This window comes from Littorina saxatilis, linkage group LG2 (assembly GCF_037325665.1).
Source record: "Littorina saxatilis isolate snail1 linkage group LG2, US_GU_Lsax_2.0, whole genome shotgun sequence".
Lineage (NCBI taxonomy): Eukaryota > Metazoa > Mollusca > Gastropoda > Littorinimorpha > Littorinidae > Littorina > Littorina saxatilis.
The window spans coordinates 55,789,239-55,815,169 of NC_090246.1; the positions used below are offsets into that span (position 1 = coordinate 55,789,239).

The window sequence follows — 25,931 nt, forward strand, 5'->3', positions numbered from 1 at the left end:
CAAGGAAACTCAAGGCATCCTGTCAGGGAGAGAATGAGCCGAACTCATTTTGACCTGAGGTCAGGATACATTATAGGCACAAAAAAGCTTCAAACCGGATGTGGCTTGGCCTTTTCTTTTTTTCTGGTCCTTACAACTGGGGCACGCATGGCGGAAATGAGTTCGCACGTACGCAATTATTCTAGGCGTCCCCGAGGACGCCTAGTAATTGGGATCAAGTAAGCGTTGCCTGTGGACAGGATAACTCTGCGGTTGCCTATGGGACACTGCCACATTTACGTCTTGAGTTACTGCCCTTACTACTATCAAACCGAAACTTCGTCGATAGAGACCTAGGCCAGGGGTGTTATTTATATCGACGGAGTTTCGGGCTGTTGTGCGTGCATAGTACCCGCGTCGGACACGGAGCCGTCTTGGAGCCTCTACTTTTTTTGTTGTTGAGACATCGCCTGCAAAAACTCCAGATACATTATTGTGTGATTCTAGGCGTCCCCGAATTGTTGTTGTTGTTGCCATAGTTTACGTTTAGAGCTACTGCCCATACGCCGAGGCCATGCAAAGGATTCTTTTGAGGCCAGGGGCTACACACGTCTGAAGTCAAAAATCGTGTTGTGTGTTCAAGTGGTCAGTTTTGAGATTTTGACATATTTATACCAAATAATCCTTTCTAATTCAGGTTCAACCGATGTTTTTCACATAAAACACTTATATTATGCAAAATAAAGGGGTTTCAAAACCAACTGTGTCAAGAATTTATTTTCATTGTGTGTTGAAATGCCAAAAATGCATTTGTTTGACTGTTAGTTACGCCAAATTCTCCCAACCCCGTTCCGACATGACACATACCGTTGGATTCAGCATTCTCTCCCCTTTCCCGCTGTCATTCTCTCTGTGAATGAACTGCCGAGCACGCTAACTTCCATATAAAGAGGAACGCGTCACTTCGCTACGCCAACTTCCGGCATTTTGGAAATTGGTCATTGCTGTCCGAAGTTCATCGAAAATATCGGAAAACATGGATACAAACGCTCAAGATTTGCAAGATTTAGTGCCAGACAGGACTCCGCTTAATCGGGGAAAACGTTCACGCAAGCAGCAGTGCAGCCAAGGCTCGCTGGCAAGCGAAAAATGCTGACGAGAACACGATCGGCGAAGTTTTGCAAGTGGAGATGCTGATATCTCGAACGATCTGCTTGCTGATGACAACAATGGAATTGTACCTTTACCAGCTGAACAACCGTGTACTGCCAGACGAAAACTGGATGTTATGAAAGACGACGTTGCTGCAGCTGACGAAACGGACAGTGACAAAGAGCGGTGCTTCATTGAGTTGAAAAATTTGAAGTCTCTGTTTTCGGCGGTCGCTTGTGGCGAGTGTGGTGGGACCCTGTCGGTGTGCTTTGGTGACAAGATGGGATATTCAAGAGAAATAAGACTGGCTTGTGAGGTATGTAAACTCATTTTATAATTACTATTTTTTTGTATTGTGTTATTTTGCCTTGTTAGTTATTACCAGCTCTCCCAAACTGAGTCTCTCTCTCTTGGAATTTTTCTGATTGAGTTTCAGTTGTCACTGTCAGTGTGGGGGAAAAACTACATAATCTGAAAGCTGTAAGCCCTGTAGATAATAGTATTACAAAGGAAATATATTAGTGATTAGTATCAGTGCTCTTTTTCTCTCCCACTCTCTCTTTCTCTCTCTCAAACTCTCTCTTGCTCTCTAGCTTTTTTGTTGTTTGTTACTAATCTTTTTTGTTGTTTTTGTATTTACCAGGATTGCACCTTCACGAAGCAGCAGCATTCATGTAGCCGACTTGATGGGAGCAACAACATTACTATGGGGTTTGACGTCAACAACTCCATTGTCATGTGCTTCAACGAGTTAGGATGTGGCGAGGCAGCTCTTCGGAAGTTCTCTGCCATCATGTCGATTCCAGGATTGTCGCACAACACCTATCGGCGTATCTCCAAGAAGGTGGGTGGTGCACACAGAGAGGTGACTGCAAATGTCTTGCAGGCAGCTGTTCAAGCTGTGCATGATGCCAATGCACATGGCGACCCGGACTTTGACAACGGTGACAACAGTGACCAAGGTGGTGACGCAGAGTGTGCAGCTAATGATGGTGACAGCAGCGACTCTGCAAATGTTGACAGTGACGACGACAGTAGTCATAGTGGCTCTACTGCTAGCACAGCAAGAAGAGACAGTGATGATGAAGGTGAGGGTCGGCATTGATGGTTACATCGGTCACGAACATTTGCCAACAACTGTTGTTGGACATGGTGTTGAAATAGAATATTTTTTCGACATGATTAATGGACACACTAACCCCGCTTACTTGCCTGCTAATGTTGTCAGTGACCAAGGCTTTCATTTGACTAATCTAGAAGAGGGATTGCATCAGGCTTTTGCTGTGTCAAACTACATCCTTGCAACATTTCAGGAATCGACCATTGCCATTCACGGTAACCTGGATAGTCAGTGTTTTTATTTGTTTGATGCTATTGAAGCAACTGTAAATGTTTCATCAAGACTGCCTGTCCATGATTTCATCAATGTTGAACACTCTTTTTCACAGAAAGACAGACGAAAGCGACGCCGTGTTTCCAAAACTAAAACTACAAATGTTTCTCTTGACAGTGCCAACTCGCATGTCCATGATTTCATCAATGTTGAACACTCGTATTTTTCACAGAAATGGATGGCGCAGACTAACATGAACATGTGCTAGAAAAATAATGTAAAATGTTTAAATGTAATCTAATGTCAGTTGTGGGCAAACACTTAACCAAAGTTAAAACGTGACCTCAAAAATGGGGTAATATGCAAAAACTTAAAAAATATATCAATATGTGATGTCATGTTAAAGCTGTCTGCAAGCAGATTTCTACACCTTCTCGTGTCATGGCCTATCCGATTCCTTATATATCTCAAAGTGTCTTCCACTTAATTTTCAGCCCCCTAGAGCAAGTCATTTGGCTGCAATCAAAGGAAACAACAAAAGCAACGAAAAAGTTTTTATTTTACTGCGTTTTTGTGAAACATGCAGCCAATAAACACATATTCACTTGCAAAATTATACAACAAACTGTATCAATACATGTTTGTCACATTGCGTTGCAAAAAATTTATCTACGATACCAAACCTAGAAAATAAACTGTACTTGCATGTATGCGCGTCTATCTAACCGCACCTGGGATAACTGCAGTGAGTCGTCAAAAATAGTGTTTTTTCTGTGCGTTTTTTGCAAATAATGCAAAAACAGCACACACATTTGCTTGCAGAATTAAACAACAAATTTCACTGATACATGCTAGTCATTTTGCATCCAAAAAGAATGATCTACGACTCCAAACTTTGAAATATAAACTGCACTTATAAAATATTAAAATATTCTGTCAACACGTACTTCAGTTTAAGGCCTAAGTACTTAAGCATTTAGGGTCGAATCTACTCCCTAATGGACACCAGTTCGTGGGACAGAAGCACCATCCATCGATCTACTTCCGCTATATTCGAAAGGGTGTGCTTGCCAGCTTCTTTAATGCAAAAAATTGAAAATATATTATTCATGACGTTGCATTTAATAAAAAAAAAAAAGAAAGCTTTCAGATCTTAGAATGTCACTTCATGTTTAGACAAAAACTTCAAATTGTTAAAACATGTCATTTTGGGGGGGTAAAAGCTTAAAAAATACTGAAATTTCATGTTGCAAATGCCTTAGTGGGCAAAAACTAAAAAATGTTAAGGTGTGACTTTATTTAGGCACATTTCAACTCGCTTCTCATCTTCTACATGGGACTGGGTGGCCGAGTGGTAACGCACTTGCGCTCGGAAGCGAGAGGTTGCGTGTTCAGGCCTGGGTCAGGCCGCAATTTTCTCCCCCCTTTCCTAACCTAGGTGGTGGGTTCAAGTGCTAGTCTTTCGGATGAGACGAAAAACCGAGGTCCCTTCGTGTACACTACATTGGGGTGTGCACGTTAAAGATCCCACGATTGACAAAAGGGTCTTTCCTGGCAAAATTGTATAGGCATAGATAAAAATGTCCATCAAATACCCGTGGGACTTGGAATAAAGTAAAAAAAATTCCATCTCACACGGCATTAAGTCTCAGGAAACATGAATACACGCATGCAGGAAAAAAATAAAAAATATGGGTAGCGCCGTATATTGTATGGCAGCTCGCTTTCCCCAGGGAGAAAGCAGCCCGAATTTCCATGAGGGTAACCTCACTGGACTATAAATCTTATCCAATCCAATCCAATCCAATCCGATAGCAAAAATGTGATTCAAAAATTTTCTTATTTGTATATTACACTATTTTTTTCGATCAAATTAATTATTACAAAAATTGTCTAAAGTGACAAACTATAAAAATCATGCATTTAAAAAACAAACAAAGCTTTTAGAGCTTTCTGATGTCGCTGTAACACTTAAAGCTGCCAGCAAGCAGATTTCTACACCTTCTTGTATGATGGCCTATCCAATTCCTTATATCTCAAAGTGTCTTCCACTTTATTTTCAGCCCCGTAGAGCAAGTCGTTTGGCTGCAATCAAAGCAAACAATAAAAGCAACGAAAAAGTGTTTATTTTACAACGTTTTTGTCAAACATGCAGCCAATAAACAAATATTCACTTGCAAAATTATACAACAAACTGTATCAATACCTGTTTTTCACATTGCATTCGAAAAAAATTATCTACGATACCAAACCTAGAAAATAAACTGTACTTACATACATGTATGAGTGTCTATCTAACCGCACGTGGGGTAACTCTGCAGCAGAGCGTATATTGCACGCTCTGCTCCGCAGTGAGTCGTCGAAAATAGTGTTTTTTTCTGTGCGATTTTTGTAAATAATGCAATAACAGCACACACATTTGCTTGCAGAATTAAACAACAAATTTCACTGATACATGCTAGTCACATTGCATCCAAAAAGAATGATCTACGACTCCAAACTTTGAAAATAAACTGCACTTATATTAAAATATTCTATCAACCCGTACTTAAGTTTAAGGCCTAAGTACTTAAGCATTTAGGGTCGAAACTACTTCCGCTATATTCGAAAGGGTGTGCTTGCCAGCTTCTTTAACAAAAATATTCATTTTGTCAAAATAACATGGACGCCTGTTCATTTTGAATGAACATTTTTCTTGTTTGCTATTATATTTATGTGCCTTCCTCTCAGTTGGTGGGGCAAAGTGTGACCCGATTTCTGTGACTCTTTCTTTTCATGTAGTAGATCAAAATGTGGCCTATTTTACACGGCTCCCATGAGTTACGTCGGTCTGTCTGGTATGTCTGGTCTGTCTGTCTGCCGACGTGCATGTCTGCCTGCCTTTCTTTCCGTCACTCTTTTTGTCACAGTGTTTGTTTGTTTGTCTTTGCATTGATGTGTGTGTGTGTGTGTGTGTGTGTGTGTGTGTGTGTGTGTGTGTGTGTGTGTGTGTGTGTGTGTGTGTGTGTGTATATTCGCGTGTGAGTGCATGCGATTGTGTTTTATGATTGTGCTATGTGTGTATGTGGACATGTGGTCCATCAATGTAAGTGTGTGTGCGTATTCCTGTTTGACTGTCTTCTTTTTTCACTTTAACGGTTTCTGTCTGTCAATCAGCGAGAATTCGATAATGCATTGAGCACTCTACTCCAGAAACCAAGCAAAACTATCAAACACCTTTCTATCTAATCAAAACGAATACATCGAACCACCTAGCCATGAAACTTCTTTTGTTCTTAATTTGTTTACGTACTTGCCAGCGCTCCTAAAAAAAGATTAAAACACGTTGCGTATGGTTGTCAGTGTTGTATACATAAATGTGATGCCAACAGCCAGTTAAGCATGTTCGCCTCTCCGATGGCAGGTGGCCTCTGTCTGCAGGACCGATTCCACCGTTGATTTTTTCATGCCATGTTGAAAGCGGGAGCCTGCGTGTTGAAGGCGATCATTAGGTGTTGACAGAACCCAGCCTTCGACGATTTCAACGCACAGAATAATGAGGGGAGGAAAAAAATCCTGCTGTTCTGGCAACGTCGTCGACTTTTGGCTGGAAGAGTGCCGAGAAGCGGTCTTGTAATGATCTGGAAAAACGGTACAGCATTGTGTTCAAGGCGTAACAGAACACTGCTAAAGCGCCTTGCAAACGTTTTCAGGGCGTAAACAAAACCGATGGGGAAAAAAACCATAATCCTTGAGACATTGTTTCTCTGTGTCATCATTGTTTTTTGTCTCTCCGCTTACTGCCCACCGACTTTCCCCCTGGCTTCTTCGTCGTCTTCACCCCATCCCCCCCCCCCCCCCTGTCAATCCCCACCACCCTAGTCTCACCTACGCTCTTCCTTAATTGCCTTTGAGACTTTAAGCTTTTTATCTTTGCCCGACATAGCTCTGTGAAAAGTGTTGATCGAAAAAAGGACAATTAAAAATCGTGTCATTTTTTCTAACTGTCACAAGTCATATCTTCAAAGAAAAATGGTTAACTTGATTTCTGTGTGTAAATCATCGAGAAAAAAGCGAAATTGTTTTTCGTTTGATCAATGTCTGCTCAAGAGCTAACAGAGAGAATGAAGTTTTTACAGGGGATAAAGGACATCTCGAGCCGAGGCAAACGGGGATATGGACCATAAGAAATATGGGCCACCAGAGAAAGGATCCATGAGGGATAGGGACCATGAGGGATAGGGACCATAAGGGATAAGAACATTGAGGGATAGGGGTCATCAGGGATAGAGGCAATGAGGGATATGGGTCATCAAGGATAGAGGGCATCAGGGATAGAGGCAATGAGGGATAGGGGCCATCAAAGATAGAGGCCATCAGGGATAGAGGCAATGCGGGATATGGGTCATCAGGGATATTGCCATCAGGGATAGAGGCCATCAGGGATATAGGAAATGAGGGATAGGGGTCATCAGGGACAGGGGTCATCAAGGATAGAGGCCATCAAGGATATAGGTCATCAGGGATAGGGACAATGAGGGATAGAGGTCATCAGGGATAGAGACCATCAGGAATAGAGGCAATGAGGAATAGGGGTCATCAGGGATAGGGGCCATCAGGAATAGAGGCAATGAGGGATAGGGGTCATCAGGGATAGGGGCCATCAGGGAAAGGGGTCATCAGAAATAGGGGCCATCAGTGATAGGGGTCATCAGAGATAGGGGCCACCAGGGATAGGGGCAATCAGGAATAGGGACAAACAAGGATAGGGGCCATCAGGGATAGGGGCAATCAGGAATAGGGGCCATCAGGGATAGGGGTCATCAGGGATAGATCAATGAGGGATATGTGTCACCGGGGATAGGGGCCATCAGGGATAGAGGCAATAAGAGATAGGGGTCATCAGGGATAGGGGCCATCAGGTATAGGGACCGTGAGCAATAGGGGTCATCAGGGATAGAGACAATGAGGGATAGGGGCCATCAGGGATAGGGTCCGTGAGCAATAGGGGTCATCAGGGATAGAGACAATGAGGGATAGGGGTCATCGGGGATAGGGGCCATCAGGTATGGGGACCGTGAGCAATAGGGGCCATCAGGGATAGAGGTCATCAGGTATAGGGACCATGAGGCATAAGGGCCATCAGGGATAGGGGCCATCAGGGATAGGGGCCATCAGGGATAGGGGCCATCAGGGATAGGGACAATCAGGGATAGGGACAAACAGGGATAGGGGCCATCAGGTATAGGGACCGTGAGCAATAGGGGTCATCAGGGATAGAGACAATGAGGGATAGGGGTCATCGGGGATAGGGGTCATCAGGGATAGGGGCCATCAGGGATAGGGGCCATCAGGGATAGAGGTCATCAGGTATAAGAACAATTAGGGATAGGGGCCAACAGGATAGGGGCCATCAGGGATAAGGGTCATCAGGGATAGGGGCAATCAGGGATAAGGGTCATCAGGGATAAGGGTCATCAGGGATAGGGGCAATCAGTGATAAGGGTCATCAGGGATAGGGGCAATCAGGGATATGGGCCATCAGGGATAGGGGCAATCAGGATTAGGGACAGTCAGGGATAGGGGCAATCAGGATAGGGTCCGTCAGGGATAGGGGCCATCATGAAAAGGGCCACCAGAGATAGGGGCCGCCAGGGATAGGGGCCGCCAGGAATAGGGGCCACCATGGATAGGGGTCATCAGGGATAGGGATCATCAGGGATAGGGACAATCAGGAATAGGGTCCATCAGGGTTGGGGCCATCAGCGAAAGGGACCACCACGGAAAGGGGCCACCAGGACTAAGGATCACCAGGAATAGGGGCCATCAGGGACAGGCGCCATCAGGGACAAGGACTATATTAGATAGAAGCCATCAGGGATAACAACAGTTATAGGGATAGGTATAGGGATAGAGACCACCAAGACTTTGGACCATCGGGAATAGGGGCCATCAGGAATAAAGACCAGGGACAAGGACCATCCGGGATATGGACCACAAAAAATAGGGGTAAACCAAGGATAGGAGCCATTAGGGGCCACCAGGAATAAAGACCACCAGGGATAGGGACCATCCGGGATAAGGACCACAACAGATTGGGGTCGCCAAGGATAGGAGCCATTAGGGATAGGTTTCATCAGAATAGACATCATCAGGGAAAGGTGCCAGAAGGGATCAATCAATCAATATGAGGCTTATATCGCGCGTATTCCGTGGGTACAGTTCTAAGCGCAGGCATTTTGTTTTATACAATTTATATCGCGCACATATTCAAGGCGCAGGGATTTATTTATGCCGTGTGAGATGGAATTTTTTTACACAATACATCACGCATTCACATCGGCCAACAGATCGCAGCCATTTCGGCGCATATCCTACTTTTCACGGCCTATTATTCCAAGTCACACGGGTATTTTGGTGGACTTTTTTTTATCTATGCCTATACAATTTTGCCAGGAAAGACCCTTTTGTCAATCGTGGGATCTTTAACGTGCACACCCCAATGTAGTGTACACGAAGGGATAGGCACCATTAAGAATAGGATAGGGACCATCAGGGATAGGGGACAACAGGGATTTGTGCCATCATGACTATGGGACCAACAGGGATAGGGATGTTCCTGGATAGGGGTGATCAGGGATAGTGACCATCAGGGATAGGGGACAACAGGGATTTGTGCCATCATGACTATGGGACCAACAGGGATAGGGATGTTCCTGGATAGGGGTGATCAGGGATAGGGGACAACAGGGATTTGTGCTATCATGACTATGGGACCAACAGGGATAGGGATGTTCCTGGATAGGGGTGATCAGGGATAGGGGACAACAGGGATTTGTGCCATCATGACTATGGGACCAACAGGGATAGGGATGTTCCTGGATAGGGGTGATCAGGGATAAGGACCATCAGGGATAGGGGACAACAGGGATTTGTGCCATCATGACTATGGGACCAACAGGGATAGGGATGTTCCTGGATAGGGGTGATCAGGGATAGGGACCATCAGGGATAGGGGACAACAGGGATTTGTGCCATCATGACTATGGGACCAACAGGGATAGGGATGTTCCTGGATAGGGGTGATAAGGGATAAGGACCATCAGGGCATAGGTAATCGGAGGAAAAGCTTCCTGGAACAAAGATTCAGGAGGGATAGGATAATATCACTCGACGATAAGGCTTTTCTATTTCTTTAAAAATCTTGTATGGTCTCAGTATGTTTCTGATGAAAAAGGTGTATTGTATCTCTGTATCCCAAGCACGCATGTGTGTGTGTGTGTGTGTGTGTGTGTGTGTGTGTGTGTGTGTGTGTGTGTGTGTGTGTGTGTGTGTGTGTGTGTGTGTGTGTGTGTGTGTGCGCGCGTGCGTGCGTGCGTGTGTGTGTGTGTGTGTGTGTGTGTGTGTGTGTGTGTGTGTGTATGTGCGTGTGCAAGTGTGTTTGTTTGAAGGCAGTTTTCTGTTCGCGACTGTTGACGAATCCGTAAGTCATGGTTCCTTGCGACGATTCTGCTCATCGTTTTTTACATTTAGTCAAGTTTAAATGAATAGAGATATAGAAAAGCGGGCTATCCTCCTCAGCGGAACCGCTACCGCGCTTTTCTGGATTGTTAATTTCACTGCCTTTGCCACGAGCGGTGGACAGACGATGCTACGAGTGTACGGTCTTGCGGAAAAAATGCAATGCGTTCAGTTTCATTCTGTGAGTTCAACTGAGCTTGACTAAATGTTGTATTTTCGCCTTACGCGACGTGTTTCTGTTTCTACTTTCTTGAGAGAGAAAAAGGTCTGGGCTTGCAGACATGTATTATTTGTAAAAGAAGGATGAAAGTTAAAACTCAAATTTGCAGACAACAGCTTGACGATTAATTACAATAGACCATTGCTTGGATGCCTGCTAATCGCTCATGCTTGTGTCTGTTCAATTAGCAGTTAAACATTTGCACTTGAACATTGCAGAAAGTCATGCCTCTTCTGTATCAGGTGGAGGTTATGCATTATTGTTCTGTGTACAGTACATGTACATACACTTAGCCAGCTCATCTTTTCGTGCATTCTTTCAGTGGCTCCTTGGATGTTAGAGGATTTATTTTCTTTTGCATATGTGCCATTCATTTCCATGTGTACACTTCCATGCAGCCATACCATTGCCCACCATCCCTCCATCCAGCCATGTGTACATCCAAGCATTCATCTATCTTCTCTCAAAGGCAGTAATTTCATCTTTCAAAACATTTATTAACAGTTGAACTGGAAGAGAACCAGAGACAAAATGGTCAGCAAGAAAATGATATCTCTATGGCTACAATTCCAACGGTTTTTTTCTCAGAAATTGAAGACAAAAACGTTTTCCAAAACAAATGGCAAAAATAAAGAGGACAGACGACAGACGGACAGATAGACAGACAAAGCCTAGTAAGAGAGACAAAGAAGAGACAACTATGTTTCATTTCAAATTGAAATGCAAGCGCATGCATGTATGCCCGCAAGCACGCACGCTCTCAAGCAAGCCCCAAACACACAAACACACACACACACACACACACGCACACACACACACACACACACACACACACACACACACACACACATTTTCTCCACTGTAGCAGCGTTTTTGATTGGACAATTATCGCATAGCTCACAATTTAGCTATTTTCAGAGTAGACACATGTGTAATAACGACGCTGAAGTACTCCGTAATTTGCAGGGAAATGAAATTGGGAAAGAAAGACTGAAGGTGCAACAGACAGAAATCAAGAAAGAAAGAAATCAGTGGACAAAGCAACAATATGTACAGTACATAAAAACAACTCAGTGACTCTCAGTCAGAATCTCACATAGACATTTTATACCCGTTTTAACAACAAAACAAAATGCAAAAATACTAAAGCACCAACATCACATGGCAAACAAAGGAAATAAGGACATGATTGCAAGGCAGCAGCCGTTTATGCCTGCCTAAGAAAATGTACACCACAAACAAATCCAGGCATGACTGTGTTCGCCACACTGATCGTGTGATTCGATCCAAGTTTGGAACGCCAAAGAAACAATGACACAGCAGAAGCTACGAGAACAAAAACAACAAACAAAACAAAAACACACAGCTTTGGAACCAAAAACGAAAATCAGACGAGAAATGCCTCTACGCCACGTGGACCAGCCCTGGCAATATTTATTCAACACCTGGGATTGCTTCCTGAGAATCTGACGTCATGTCCTGAGAATGTGACCTCATGTCTCTACGTCATGCCCTCCTATGTCGTCATCACTTCCTATGCCACAGAACGAATCGTCTCAGTTTTTTTGAAGACTGGTTTTCAACATTCAAACATTTTCTAGGTTATACGGAGAAACCCGATTCTACGGGCACGTCAAAATGTACTAACAAGTCATTCGATCACAGCTGAGGCAGGTAAGCAAATAGGAATATTATGGAAATAATTTAGCTCGACTTTCTGCTAGTGTTGTTATTCTATAGAACTGCTAAATGTTTCCGGAGAAATGTAGTTTTTCTGTCTTCTGAGAGATACCTTAGACCAAGTCAATACATCCTGGTTTAGGTTGTTGCGTATGTTTTACTTGTGACGTAGTTTCATTGTCTTGTCTTGAGACAGATTGGCAGTCATAACACAAGAAACGTTCCACAACATGTTTTACATCCTTCTTCTGTGATGATGACACAGTTTCAGAGAGAAGGCTGATGATGTCATTGCACGTCATAACCAGACCGTGCTGACATCGCACCTTGATGACTTCGTGGTGATGTCACAGACGACATCACGCCTACGTCACACACTAAACGACCAAGTCGCCAACACCGTGCTGTTTTATTTCTCAGGGCTGTTCCGTCAAGCTCGATCCTCTCCTCCCCCTCGACCTTCGCTGCTTCCTGATTGTCTTCCGGCCTTTCTTGGAGGTGACCTTGTAACGCTTTCGCACAGTCTGTCTGCACGTGCGGCGCTCTTTGCGCGCGCGCTTTTTGCACTTGTCCATGTTTTTATAATACTTTTCGCGGTACTCGCAGCACTTTTCGAAAAACCTGGGGTAACTCTTGGAGCACTCGCCCAGCTTCCTGGACAGTTTGGCCGAAATCTTGGACTGCACAATCTTGCGTGGCCGATTGTACTTCATCTTGGCGCGCTGCATGTCGTTGACCTTGCGGACAACCTCCAGCAGTGGTACGTCGCACGACAGTTTCCGCTTGGCCACCTTGTAGCCGATCTTACAGCAGCGGCTGGTGGTGGGGCGGAATGTTTTCTTCCGCTTCTTCCTCCCGTTCTGGTTCCTGCTGCTGACGGGTATTTCCTCGAGTTCGCTGCCTGAAACCAGCATTACTTTAGCGTTTTCGTTTCTGTAGTCCCGAATGATGACACTGTCCACTGAAACAGAAAAATGCACGTGGCTGGTTAATTATTTAAATACGAGAGGTGTGTGAATGTATTGCTACACAATTATTTTGACTTTAGCTCTGTAGTCTCGGATAATGTCACCGTCCACTGAAACATAAAAATCCTCGTAGCTGGTTAATTATCTAATTACGATAGATTTGTGAATGTATTGCTACATAGTATATAATTATTTGGCTTTAGCTCTATAGTCCCGGACACTGTTACAGTCCCGCACTGAAACATAAAGTAGGCGTGAGACTGGTTATTTACAATAGATTTTATTGACACCATACAAACGCGTGTTTTATTTTGTTTTGCTTTTTATATTTAGTCAAGTTTTGACTAAATATTTTAACATCGAGGGGGAATCGAAACGAGGGTCGTGGTGTATGTGTGTCTGTGCGTGTGTGTGTGTGTGTGTGTGTGTGTGTAGAGCGATTCAGACTAAACTACTGGACCGATCTTTATGAAATTTGACATGAGAGTTCCTGGGTATGAAATCCCCGAACGTTTTTTTCATTTTTTTGATAAATGTCTTTGATGACGTCATATCCGGCTTTTCATGAAAGTTGAGGCGGCACTGTCACGCCCTCATTTTTCAACCAAATTGATTGAAATTTTGGTCAAGCAATCTTCGACGAAGCCCGGACTTCGGTATTGCATTTCAGCTTGGTGGCTTAAAAATTAATTAATGACTTTGGTCATTAAAAATCTGAAAATTGTAAAAAAAAATAAAAATTTATAAAACGATCCAAATTTACGTTCATCTTATTCTCCATCATTTGCTGATTCCAAAAAAATATAAATATGTTATATTCGGATTAAAAACAAGCTCTGAAAATTAAATATATAAAAATTATTATCAAAATTAAATTGTCCAAATCAATTTAAAAACACTTTCATCTTATTCCTTGTCGGTTCCTGATTCCAAAAACATATAGATATGATATGTTTGGATTAAAAACACGCTCAGAAATTTAAAACAAAGAGAGGTACAGAAAAGCGTGCTATCCTTCTTAGCGCAACTACTACCCCGCTCTTCTTGTCAATTTCACTGCCTTTGCCATGAGCGGTGGACTGACGATGCTACGAGTATACGGTCTTGCTGAAAAATGGCATTGCGTTCAGTTTCATTCTGTGAGTTCGACAGCTACTCGACTAAATATTGTATTTTCGCCTTACGCGACTTGTTTTAATCTAGCACTGAAATCCCGAATGATGACACTGTCCTTTGACATCATGTATAACGCGCGAGGTTGGTTACTGATTTACAATCAAATTAATTGTTAACTCCTAAATATGAACAGCATTGCTCAATTGTTGTGTAAACATCGGTCAGTTCCCATCCCCAGGTCATAGAACTACATGTATAACGCAAACAAACGAAGGTTGCATCCTGCAAGCTAAATATATTTCTAAGATGATTGAGACCGACTGTGACAACCAGAGCGGAGAGAGAGAGAGAGAGAGAGAGAGAGAGAGAGAGAGAGAGAGAGAGTCAGAGCTCGGAGCCACAGAGACAGAGCGACAGAGAGAGATGTGCAAAGAAATAAAGTTGACTGACATATGATACCGATGGAGGCACGAAGGTGGTGAGGGTGGGGCACGGTAAAAAGATGAGACGGGAGGGGGGGGGGGGGAGAGAGAGAGAGAGGGGGGAAGCGTTAATGCCTACGCCCGTTTTAAAACTGTCTCCTAATACTCCGCTAAACTCGTCTCAACCCTCTTTCAACAGAGCTCGCAATGAAACCCGTCTTTATTTCATGAGAACGGAGCCGCTGAACAAAACACATTCCATTGTCGAAACAGCAACGTGTCTTGGCAAAGCGTCTCAAACATGGTGGCCGATAAAACGGAACACCTCTTTTAACAAAGGGAGTCAACTCTGGGAGTGAAAGGGAGATAATGGAGGAATTGTACGCTGGTATTCTCGCGAGCAGCCAGCGGCACGTCTGCTTGGAATACGATCACTATCACGGCCTTAAAACCTCTCACTTAGGCATGTGGCACCTGCGAAGATTTTTTCTTCTTCTTCTGTTTACGTCTTCTTCTTTTTCTGGACATGAAAAGTTGGATCGGTGTGTGTGTGTGTGTGTGTGTGTGTGTGTGTGTGTTTGTGTGTGTGTGTGTGTGTGTGTGGCGGTGTGTGTGTGTGTCATGTGTGTGTGTGTGTGTGTGTGTGTGTGTGAGTGTTTTAGAGAGGGAGAGAGCGCGCGAGAACTGAGGAGAAGGAAAGAGAGTGTGGGGGAGAGGGAGAGAGAGAGAGAACAGAGAGATTGACTGATGGGGAGTGAGAGAGGGAGAGAGGGAGAGAGAAAGAGGGAGAGAGAGAGAAGAGAGAGAGAGAGAGAAAGAGAGAGAGAGAGAGAGAGAACTCAGAACGGTTTATTGTACTAAGTCCAGACCCATATAAAAACCAAGGAGAATGGGGGAAGAACAAATAACAGAAACAACAGAGAGAGAGAGAGAGAGAGAGAGAGAGAGAGAGAGAGAGAGAGTACATGAGAGAGAGAGAGAGAGAGAGAGAGAGAGAGGATAGAGAGTGAGGGATATAGCGAGCGAGAGAGAAAAGAGAGAGTGAGGAGATAAGAGGGAGAGAAACAACAGGAGATCATCCTTACTGGAAAAAGATGAACACAAAACTGGGCTGACTACCGTGAACTTGAATTGAAGTCAATGAGGAATGTCAAACTATTAAGAAGATTTGTTTTGGTGATTGGTAGATATGTCTGTGAGATTCGCATACATTCGGAATGACAGAGCGTCATGTTAATTAATTCACACCAAAAAAAGTACACCAAAATAACAAAAATGAAAAAGACATTCACTCATGTTTATGAATGCAATGTTTTTAATGACCCAAAACGGCTGCCTATTTATTTCAAAACTTCTGTCTGACAAAAAAAAAAATCTGCTTGTAAATGCAACGCACTTTTACGACCAGAAACACAACGTATGAGACGTTGTGTTAGCCCAATATTATTTCAAAAAGTCACTGTGAGACCAAAAAAAGCATTATCTGCATTGGCGTGCGAACAAAAGAAGAGTTCCGCGTGAAGTCGTTTATGATCGAAAGACAGATTTTCTTTCACATTAAGGGAACATAAAATTCCCAGTAAAGGCCATTGTAGCATTTAAATTTAAGACAGAATATGCAATGAGCAGATGACTAAAGCTGAAACATTGCTGAAACGTCGGCGACAAGGGTCCCATGTTAATGTCGTCAAGACATACAGAACACCAAGTGCACCCTTATTATAATACATTATTTGGTTTTGCCCGGGGGAGAACTTTCCTTCAGCATGTTTGCAAAGAGTATCCATTTTAAATGTACAAGTTCACAGAATCACTGACTAATAAATACATAGATAGATACAGAAATAGCTTATGAAAACGCTGTTTTCTGTGACTACATTTTAAATCACGATTACGCAGATGAATCCGAGCTATTATATCTTCATGTCCACTGTACTAATGTGCAAATGCGTACCGGTTATCCTTGCACGCACCACGAACAACCCCCTACTTTCACAACCAGTCTGGTTGCAATAGTAGGTATAATGTTCTTTCTTTATTTATTTGGTGTTTAACGTCGTTTTCAACCACGAAGGTTATATCGCGACGGGGAAAGGGGGGAGAGGGGATAGAGCCACTTGTCAATTGTTTCTTGTTCACAAAAGCACTCATCAAAAATTTGCTCCAGGGGCTTGCAACGTAGTACAATATATTACCTTACTGGGAGAATGCAAGTTTCCAGTACAAAGGACTTAACATTTCTTACATACTGCTTGACTAAAATCTTTACAAAAATTGACTATATTCTATACAAGAAACACTTAACAAGGGTAAAAGGAGAAACAGAATCCGTTAGTCGCCTCTTACGACATGCTGGGGAGCATAAGGTAAATTCTTCCCCCTAACCCGCGGGGGGTAGAGATAATGTTAGTCATATCTGGTTAGTTGCATGAGCAATACTGAAAGTATACACAAAACAGAAATGTGGGCCGGGCCCATCAGTCGCCGCAAGACATTCTGGCAGTTTTCAAAATAGACGAATTCCGAGAATAACTATGTCAGGTTTACATGGGTTGTGACAGAGTGAATACTCTTGCTTTTTAAGGGGACAAACACTGCACCGGCCAATCACTAGCGAGGAGGAGCACTTCACGCGTGGAGGAGGAGCACAGTTATAATACGTTTATATTGTTGTGTTCCTTTATTATATGATACACTCCATGGCTTTGTATTTATGTAACTAAATAAAACACTGTTTAAACCAAGGAGCACGTGTGATTCATTTGTCCTCGAAAAAGCAAGGGTATTCACTTTTTCACAACTCATACAAACCCGACAGTTATTTCCGAACTTCGTCTATCGTCGAAGAATGGTTTACAGGCAACGATCAGGCAATTTAGACATCACAGATATGTTCAGGCCTTTGCATGGGACGAGAGCATCCGTATATTTGAACACACACAAAACAATCCACAGCCTGACTAACTAATTGCATGTGCAGAGTTGGAATACTTTGCTGAATGTGGGTTTTTTTGCAGATTAACATAGGTCAGGCCGTAGGTTTTTGGTATGCGGTTTGTTTGTTTGCTTAACGCCCAGCCGACCACGAAGGGCCATATCATGGCGGTGCTGCTTTGACATATAACGTGCGCCACACACAAGACAGAAGTCGCAGCACAGGCTTCATGTCTCACCCAGTCACATTATTCTGACACCGGACCGGACCAACCAGTCCAAGCACTAACCCCATAATGCCAGACGCCAGGCGGAGCAGCCTCTAGATTGCCAATTTTAAAGTCGTAGGTATGACCCGGCCGGGGTTCGAACCCACGACCTCCCGATCACGGGGCGGACGCCTTACCACTAGGCCAACCGTGCCGGTTTGGTATGCGGTCATATGGAAGACGCTCTTATTCCCGTTACAATCCTGGACAGACCTATGGTGATGCACACACTGAGCTAGACGAAGACACTTTTGAAGACGCGAATTCCAAAACACCGTAAACAGAAGATAAAGAGAAACAATTTAAGTTCAATTAAAAGCTTGACATTTTTAGGATTTTACATTCACATAAAAACTCGTTATATAGAGAGAGTCGAGTGTTGCCTGAAAAATACCAAATATCGTATGGTTTTTCGTTGACACCGGTAATGTGACCTCCATTTTACTCAGTGAACAGATCCAAATAAAATTCTGCTTCAGATGCCCATCTTGATCCATTATCATCATGAAAGCATACCCGTCACGGGAAAAAACCGCCTGCAAAGTTAAAACATTTTGAGCAGTACCAAACTCATGACTTCCTGTCCTGAAAGGTATTACTGGAAAGATTTCCTGCATTTTATCAATGAACCGAAAAGGCAAACTTAAGGTGAAGAACCTAAACCGCTTTAGAAAAATGAAGAATCTGACACGATAAAGGTTAGACAGGTAAAACCGTTGCATCATGCAGATCGCACTGCGGAATACCCTGCCTAGGTCAAATCTTTACCTTCCCCTGAACCCCTTCACATATTTGAAGTGGTTGCAGCCTGCAATACATAAGTATAAGCTCGTCACAGCACTTCAACAGGTGTGTGTACCTGATTGAATGGGTTCGTTTCGTGCGAAAACTCGGAAAGCATACATCAGAACAGGATGTGTTTGGCGCTATGCAGAGAACAACGGTGTTCATTTTAGTTCAGGTCTCTCTCAAAGGACATGACGTTTAACAAAATGTTAAAGACCGACGTTTAAATTTTGCTATGCAAAGAGCATATTAAAAATCGGACGTTTGCTCAGACTAAAATCTTGCGCAAAAGTGATGACATGTATGGAACCACCAGCTTGGATTTTGTCCAATAAACTCTCTTCTTAACGAGTGTCGATGACGTCAACAGAAACGTCACTTCAATTTTCTAGCGAGAAAACAAAAACAAAAACAAAACACGTCGTCTAACAAACAAAGAACAAACGATTATGCTTTCTTTCCCAGACAAACCCGTCAGGTTCCAAAACTTCTTTCTACCATGTGATGGGAAGGTTTGACCGTTACTTCACAATACGCCTACACGACATTCGAGGACCCCTTCCTCCATTTCGGGTTTACGTTTTATTTAAACCTACATTTCAAAGGCACACACAGCTTCACTTAAACCGTCAGTTTCTGGTCAAAGACACTGTCAGGCTTTTAAACACAGAACAAACAAAACACCCTTTCGTTTGAACACCCACCGCTTAAGAACATCCTAGGTGCCCTCCGTAAAGAGAGATCATTTTTCAAAGAATGTATTTGTGCGTGGCCAGCCGGATTTACAATGAGACAAATCCCGGAAGCCCGGAAGCAGGTCACGCAAGGTCGTGTTTTAAGTAGCAGACGACTTTTCTGCATTAGCGCTTGCTTCTTTGACGCCAACCGCCGCCTATAAGTTCGTGTGTCTCGCAGTCGTTTGTTGCAATTTAGATTCAGAGGAACAAAATGACGTGCTATTGCAGATACAACGAGTCGCATTGAAATCACAAACTGACGACTAAATTGTGAAAAAAAGGGAAGTGGGTGACACGAGTCGACGATGGCTCAGGGGTAAAATAAACCAGGAAATCTGGTGTGTGGTTTACGCAAGCTAAATAGCAATTCAAACGAACTGTGTCATTTAATGCTGTTAAATGCTATTGCAAGTGTGTTCCATAAGGTTAGAACTGCTTTTTTCGTGAGAAGATTTAAATCGTTTTGTAAACCATTTGAGGCAGACTGGGCCTTTAACGCAGGGCTTGTTTATCTGTGTCACTTAGCTCGGGCAAAGACAAAGCAGAATGACCAAAACTAGGGTGCCTGGGAACAAAATAACCGTTGTGTGCATGACACAACGAGAGAGGATTAGCTGTTCTTGACAGACACATCCATTTCAGTCAGGGAGAGGGGTTAGAGAGTCCGAATCCGTGTAAGAGGTCACAGTATATCATTCTACTCTCTGTTCCATTGACCTTTGCACGCAATCCACTTTCTGTGTGTGGACCTCATGGCTCCATTCATGGGACTGAACAAGTTAGTTGACAAATTGATAAGAGGGTGAGGGTGATGGTGATGGGTCGGTGAGGGGGTAGCTTTGTTTGTGTCTGTGTTTGCACGGTTTATTTGTGTTTTGTTAATGGTGATTTGTGGGTAAGGGGGTAGCTTTGTTTGTGTCTGTGTTTGTTTATTTGTGTTTTGTTAATGGTGATTTGTGGGTAAGGGGGTAGCTTTGTTTGTGTCTGTGTTTGCACGGTTTATTTGTGTTTTGTTAATGGTGATTTGTGGGTAAGGGGGTAGCTTTGTTTGTGTGTGTGTTTGTTTATTTGTGTTTTTCGTAGTTATTGTAGTTTTAGTTGTTGTTGTTGTTGTAAATCTAACAAAATGGACACACAGCATCATTAGAACTGGACAAAGCTTAAACGACAAGAGCATTCGACTCACACATGCTTGAAGTCCATTTATGAAGCCATTTTCTCAAAGAATGTCAAACCGTCTCTTCCTCTCACTTTTTTACAGTTTTCTTTTGCAAAAATTGCACAGATTATAACAGAATATCGTATGATCAAGGAGTTGGACGAAAAGAAAGGAAAAAAACACATAAAATAGTTTCAAAGCCGGACATGTTCAAGCTGTAGCGGGTCTCGACTGGTCAGGAAGGGAAGATGGAGGGTTCACTTCATAATAACCTCCCCAACCGACCCCCACCCCTTGCCTCGGCACCACATCTCTAAACCACATTGCTCCCCATACACATCCCCATCCCAACCAGCTCCACTAAGTCCAAAAATCCTCTACAAGTCAACATAGTTAGCCTCCTCATAGAGCCCTATTCACGCCTCTCTCTCTCTCTCTCTCTCTCTCTCTCTCTCTCTCTCTCTCTCTCTCTCTCTCTCGCGCTCTCTCGCTCTCTTTCCCCCCTCCCACTCTCTCTGCAAAGAGAAGGTCCGCATATAGCCCCCTGAACGTGATCTAGTTATCTCTCTTACATCATAAATCCATTCCGACGTTCCGTGTTAGTGTGAGAGAACAAAGCATTCTCCGCACGACTACGCCCTTCTCTAATTGCGTTTTCCACACACACTCCCACAAAAAACTGTGGCAACATGCTAAACCGGTGTGTTTTTCTCCACACCTCAGAATTAGATCATGATTAGCGACAATGAGTTGGGAATAGACCGAGGTCGACGCATCAGACCTTGTACCGGTATGGGGGGCAAGGCGACCTGGGAAAGTTTTAACTGAACAGAAAGTTATGTCGCGTCTACGGGACTTTTTAATGTGATTTTGTTTTAACTCTATCTCTCTAACTCTGTCTCTCTCTCTACCTTTCTCTCTGCCTGCCTGTCTCTCTTTCTGTCTCTCGCTCTGTCTTTCTGTCTCACTGTCTCGGTCCGTCTGTCTCTGTCTCTCTCTCTCTAAATCTCTCTCTCTTTCCCTAGCTGTCTGTCTCTCTCTTTTTTGTCTCTCTCTCTCTCAATCTCTCTTTCTCTCTCGCTCTTTCTCTCGCAGCTCTCTCTTTCTCCCTCTCTCTCCCTCTGTCTCTGTCTGTCTGTCTGTCTGTCTGTCTCTCTCTCTTTCTGTCTGTCTGTCTCTCTCTCTCTCCCTCCCTCCCTGTAGCTCTCTCTCTCTCTCTCTCTCTCTCTCTCTCTCTCTCTCTCTCTCTCTCTCTCTCTCTCTCTCTCGCTTCCTCTCTCACTTACTCTCTCTGACTGCACTTGTCACCGATGCAATACATTTCAGCAATTCCTTATGAAGGCGCAACATATTTACTCAATAAAACTACATTTTGGGAGACAGCGAAAAGGCGGGAACATTAAAAACTAGGGCATATACACAAGCTAAAGATGACATTTTCCTGCATTCCTTTACAGTAAGGCTTGTAACCCAGAAATATCTATCATGTACTCGTCAACGTCTCAGCTTTTTAATACATTCTTTCCTGATTTATCATCGTTTTGGCCATGAAGATAACATGTAAACTTGTAGAACCTGCATTTTTCAAAACGTTCCTTGATCACAAATCACTCGCTTGCTACTTGTTGTTGTACAGGTGGCAAAACATGCGGAAGTATACGTTGACTTGAATGGCATTGGGTAAATCAGCAGTTAGCATGACCTTTGTGGGACATTCGTGAATGTTCCCACTGTGAATGCAAGTCCCATGCCCTTCGATTTATGCTCCTTGCATGAGGAAATCTAATGCCTTCGTGTGTAGTTCTCCTCGTGTATACTACACGCATAATTATGTCCTTCGCCATCAGCGACATGACACAAATGCCCGCTGCAGGAAGAAACAAGTCGCGTAAGGCGAAATTACTATATTTAGTCAAGCTGTGGAACTCACAGAATGAAACTGAACGCACTGCATTTTTTCACAATGACCGTAGTCCGCCGCTTATGCATAACGGAGTGAAACTGACGAGCCTGTTCAGCGCGGTAGTGGTTTCGCTGTGCTGCATAGCACGCTTTTCTGTACCTCTCTTCGTTTTAATTTTCAGAGCTTGTTTTTAATCCAAATAAAACATATTTATATGTTTTTGGAATCAGGAAATGATGTAGAATAAGATGAACGTAAATTTGGATCGTTTTATATAAAAAAACAAAAATTTATTACAATTTTCAGATTTTTAATGACCAAAGTCATTAATTAATTTTTAAGCCACCAAGCTGAAATGCAATACCGAAGTCCGGCCTTCGTCGAAGATTGCTTTACAAAAATTTCAATCAATTTGGTTGAAAAATGAGGGTGTGACAGTGCCTCTTCAACGTTTACAAAAAGCCGGATATGACGTCATCAAAAGTATTTATCGAAAAAAAGAAAAAAACGTCCGGGGATATCATTCCCAGGAACTCTCATGTAAAATTTTATAAAGATCAGTCCAGTAGTTTGGTCTGAATCGCTCTACACACACACACACGCACAGACAGACAGACAGACACACACACACACACACACACACACGCACACACACACACACACACACATGCATACACCACGACCCTCGTCTCGATTCCCCCTCTATGTTAAAAATTTAGTCAAAACTTGACTAAATGTAAAAAGTGACATGACACAGATGTCCTTTGGTTAATCGCAAATACAACGTATATATACTCCACTCGATGAGCTCAGTTCTTCGTCATCATAATCATCGTTTTACTGCCCCTGCATGCAAGGCAGGGATTTGTGGTCAATGCATCACGCTGCGCTTTTTTTTCAGTGGTACTTCAAGTGGTTCGATTCGTCGTAAGAGCAGAAGGAAGTTAACGCGTCTACCTGATACGTTTGGTTTTCCACTGAAGAATATGTACGTTTGTGCATGCACGCAGATCGTTGCTCGCGTTAAAGATCCCGAAGGCGCTTACAAAATGCAAGAGTAAGTCTGGTGATCGGTGGCACGAATACTATGCATGCCTGTTCATTGAATGGAAAACATATTATGTTGATGTAACTGTTTAATACTATTGATCCAACTGCCAAATTGTCGACATCAAGCAAAAAGTCTTGGCCCTTGGATTGAGGGAGTTTAAATAACACCTACAATATAGGCACATGTTCATTGATTTGAAATATAAATCAAAATGTAACTGTGCCGTTTCCTCTCGAAGTAGTAGTCGTCTTATAACTACTGGATCCAATCCAGCCTAGCTGAGATCGCAGTGTTGAACCCTTTAGATTGGGGTGCATGGCATGCTATTTATGTATGTATTTATTAAAATACAGATATTGAACAAGAGACTGCAGGTTAGAAGAAGTAGATCAAGATAACATTAGATAATGTTCGTGTTTGTATCTGGTGAGTGCAGTTTTATTGTTATCTTATGCTCAAAATGCACTTACAAAAAAATGGTTTAGTACATGCGTCAGTGAGGTAGGTCAGCATTATTCTAATTGACTAGTGGATGCTTCCAATACTTCCGACCTATACCTGCATGTATTGTGGCGAGGGAATAAGTACTTTCTTTTACACATACATTCATTGACTTGTTAACCACTCTAGGGGTTAGGGGGAAGAATTTACCCGATGCTCCCCAGCATGTCGTAAGAGACGACTAACGGATTCTGTTTCTCCTTTTACCCTTGTTAAGTGTTTCTTGTATAGAATATAGTCAATTTTTGTAAAGATTTTAGTCAAGCAGTATGTAAGAAATGTTAAGTCCTTTGTACTAGAAACTTGCATTCTCCCAGTAAGGTCATAATTTTTTTTATTGTACTACGTTGCAAGCCCCTGAAGAAAATTTTTGATTAGTGCTTTTGTGAACAAGAAACAATTGACAAGTGGCTCTATCCCATCCCCCCCCTTTCCCCGTCGCGATATAACCTTCGTGGTTGAAAACGACGTTAAAACACCAAATAAAGAAAAGAAAGAACTCTTAAAAATCATTAACAGCGAGGCGAAGCACCTCTGCCCTATATATCTGAGCCAGCACTTTAAAATCACTTGAGTTAGTTCTTCTTTTCTTGTCCCCATTTACAACAGACGCAAAACCCATGCACTCAATTACAATCCTGTCAGGAAGTGGCATAGACACGTAAAATAATTGGCCCTGGCGCACAGCTTTTTCTTTTTAGGTGGAGGGAAGGGAGCGGGCGCTCTTTTGCCCTCATAGTGACTAATCTAATCGCGTTTCCGCGTTCTCTAGTCAAAACAACGACAGTAAAGTGCAGTGAGAACCTTACACGTCAAAACAAGTCCTTGTGCAACTGACAAGAGACGTTATAAAATAAAAGTGCCGTCGTAATAAAAGTGCAGTGACCAAGTGGGGAAAAAAAGAGCGCAACGGTGTCTTCATTGTTTTTACATTTAGTCAAGTTTTGACTGAATGTTTTAACATAGAGGGGGAATCGAGACGAGGGTCGTGGTGTATGTGTGTGTGTCTGTCTGTCTGTGCGTGTGTGTGTGTGTGTAGAGCGATTCAGACCAAACTACTGAACCGATCTTTATGAAATTTGACATGTGAGTTCCTGGGAATGATATCCCCGGACGTTTTTTTCTTTTTCTCGATAAATACTTTTGATGACGTCATATCCGGCTTTTTTGTAAAAGTTGAGGCGGCACTGTCACACCCTCATATTTCAATCAAATTGATTGAAATTTTTGTAAAACGACCTTCGACGAAGGCCGGACTTTGGTATTGCATTTCAGCTTGGTGGCTTAAAAATTAATTAATGACCAAAATTAAAACTCTGAAAATTGTAATAATTTTCTATTTTTATATAAAACGATCCAAATTTACGTTTATCTTATTCAACATCATTTCCTGATTCCCAAAACATATAAATATGTTATATTTAGATTAAAAACAAGCTCTGAAAATTAAACATATAAAAATTATGATCAAAATTAAATTTCCGAAATCGATATAAAAACAATTTCATCTTATTCTTTGTCGGTTCCTGATTCCAAAAACATATAGATATGATATGTTTGGATTAAAAACACGCTCAGAAAGTTAAAACGAAGAGAGGTACAGAAAAGCGTGCTATGCAGCACAGCGAAGCCACTACCGCGCTGAACAGGCTCGTCAGTTTCACTCCGTTTTGCCTATGGTCCTTGTGAAAAAATGCAGTGCGTTCAGTTTCATTCTGTGAGTTTCACAGCTTGACTAAATGTAGTAATTTCGCCTTACGCGACTTGTTTAAAACTACCTCGACAAACTTGTTTTTCACTCGTCAGCTCAGGACAGTCGCTTGCACTGCAGCAAATTACAGCTCATCAAAGCAGCAGGGGGAGTTTACACCTGGGAATTACGCCGTGGCAAAAAGAGGCCACTCATTTCTCCCATCATCCTTCTTTTTGTTTTGGCGGGGGAGGGGGGAGGGAGGTTTGGAGATGCAAGGATAATAATTGTTTTGTTTCTTATTGTGTTGGTTCGTACGCTGCATGTGTGCATTGAGCGAACAAAACATGTCGTACCATTCACTAGAACTTCTTCTTCTTCTTCTGCGTTCATGGGCTGAAACTCCCACGGAATTTTATGTGTATGACCGTTTTTTACCCCGCCATTTAGGCAGCCATACGCCGTTTTCGGAGGAAGCATGCTTTCTATAACCCACCGAACTCTGACATGGATTACAGGATCTTTTTCGTG

General features: G+C 42.8%; 2 protein-coding genes across 2 annotated transcripts in view; one reads left to right on the plus strand and one right to left on the minus strand.

The window, feature by feature from the left end:
- The first annotated feature begins 1,221 nt into the window (after positions 1–1,221).
- On the plus strand, positions 1,222–2,281 carry LOC138959304 (uncharacterized). The gene is made up of 2 exons (XM_070330724.1): positions 1,222–1,447; positions 1,775–2,281. The coding sequence occupies exons 1-2, from the start codon at positions 1,268–1,270 to the stop codon at positions 2,234–2,236; spliced, it is 642 nt and encodes a 213-aa protein (XP_070186825.1). The 5' UTR covers positions 1,222–1,267; the 3' UTR covers positions 2,237–2,281.
- Positions 2,282–10,660: 8,379 nt separating this feature from the next.
- The window catches only part of LOC138959305 (uncharacterized), a 29,061-nt gene continuing 13,790 nt past the window's right edge, over positions 10,661–25,931 (minus strand). Inside the window, exon 2 of the mRNA XM_070330725.1 lies at positions 10,661–12,825. Within this exon, the coding sequence (XP_070186826.1) occupies positions 12,281–12,825 (545 nt within the window). The 3' untranslated portion in view covers positions 10,661–12,280. The remainder of the gene's footprint in view (positions 12,826–25,931) is intronic.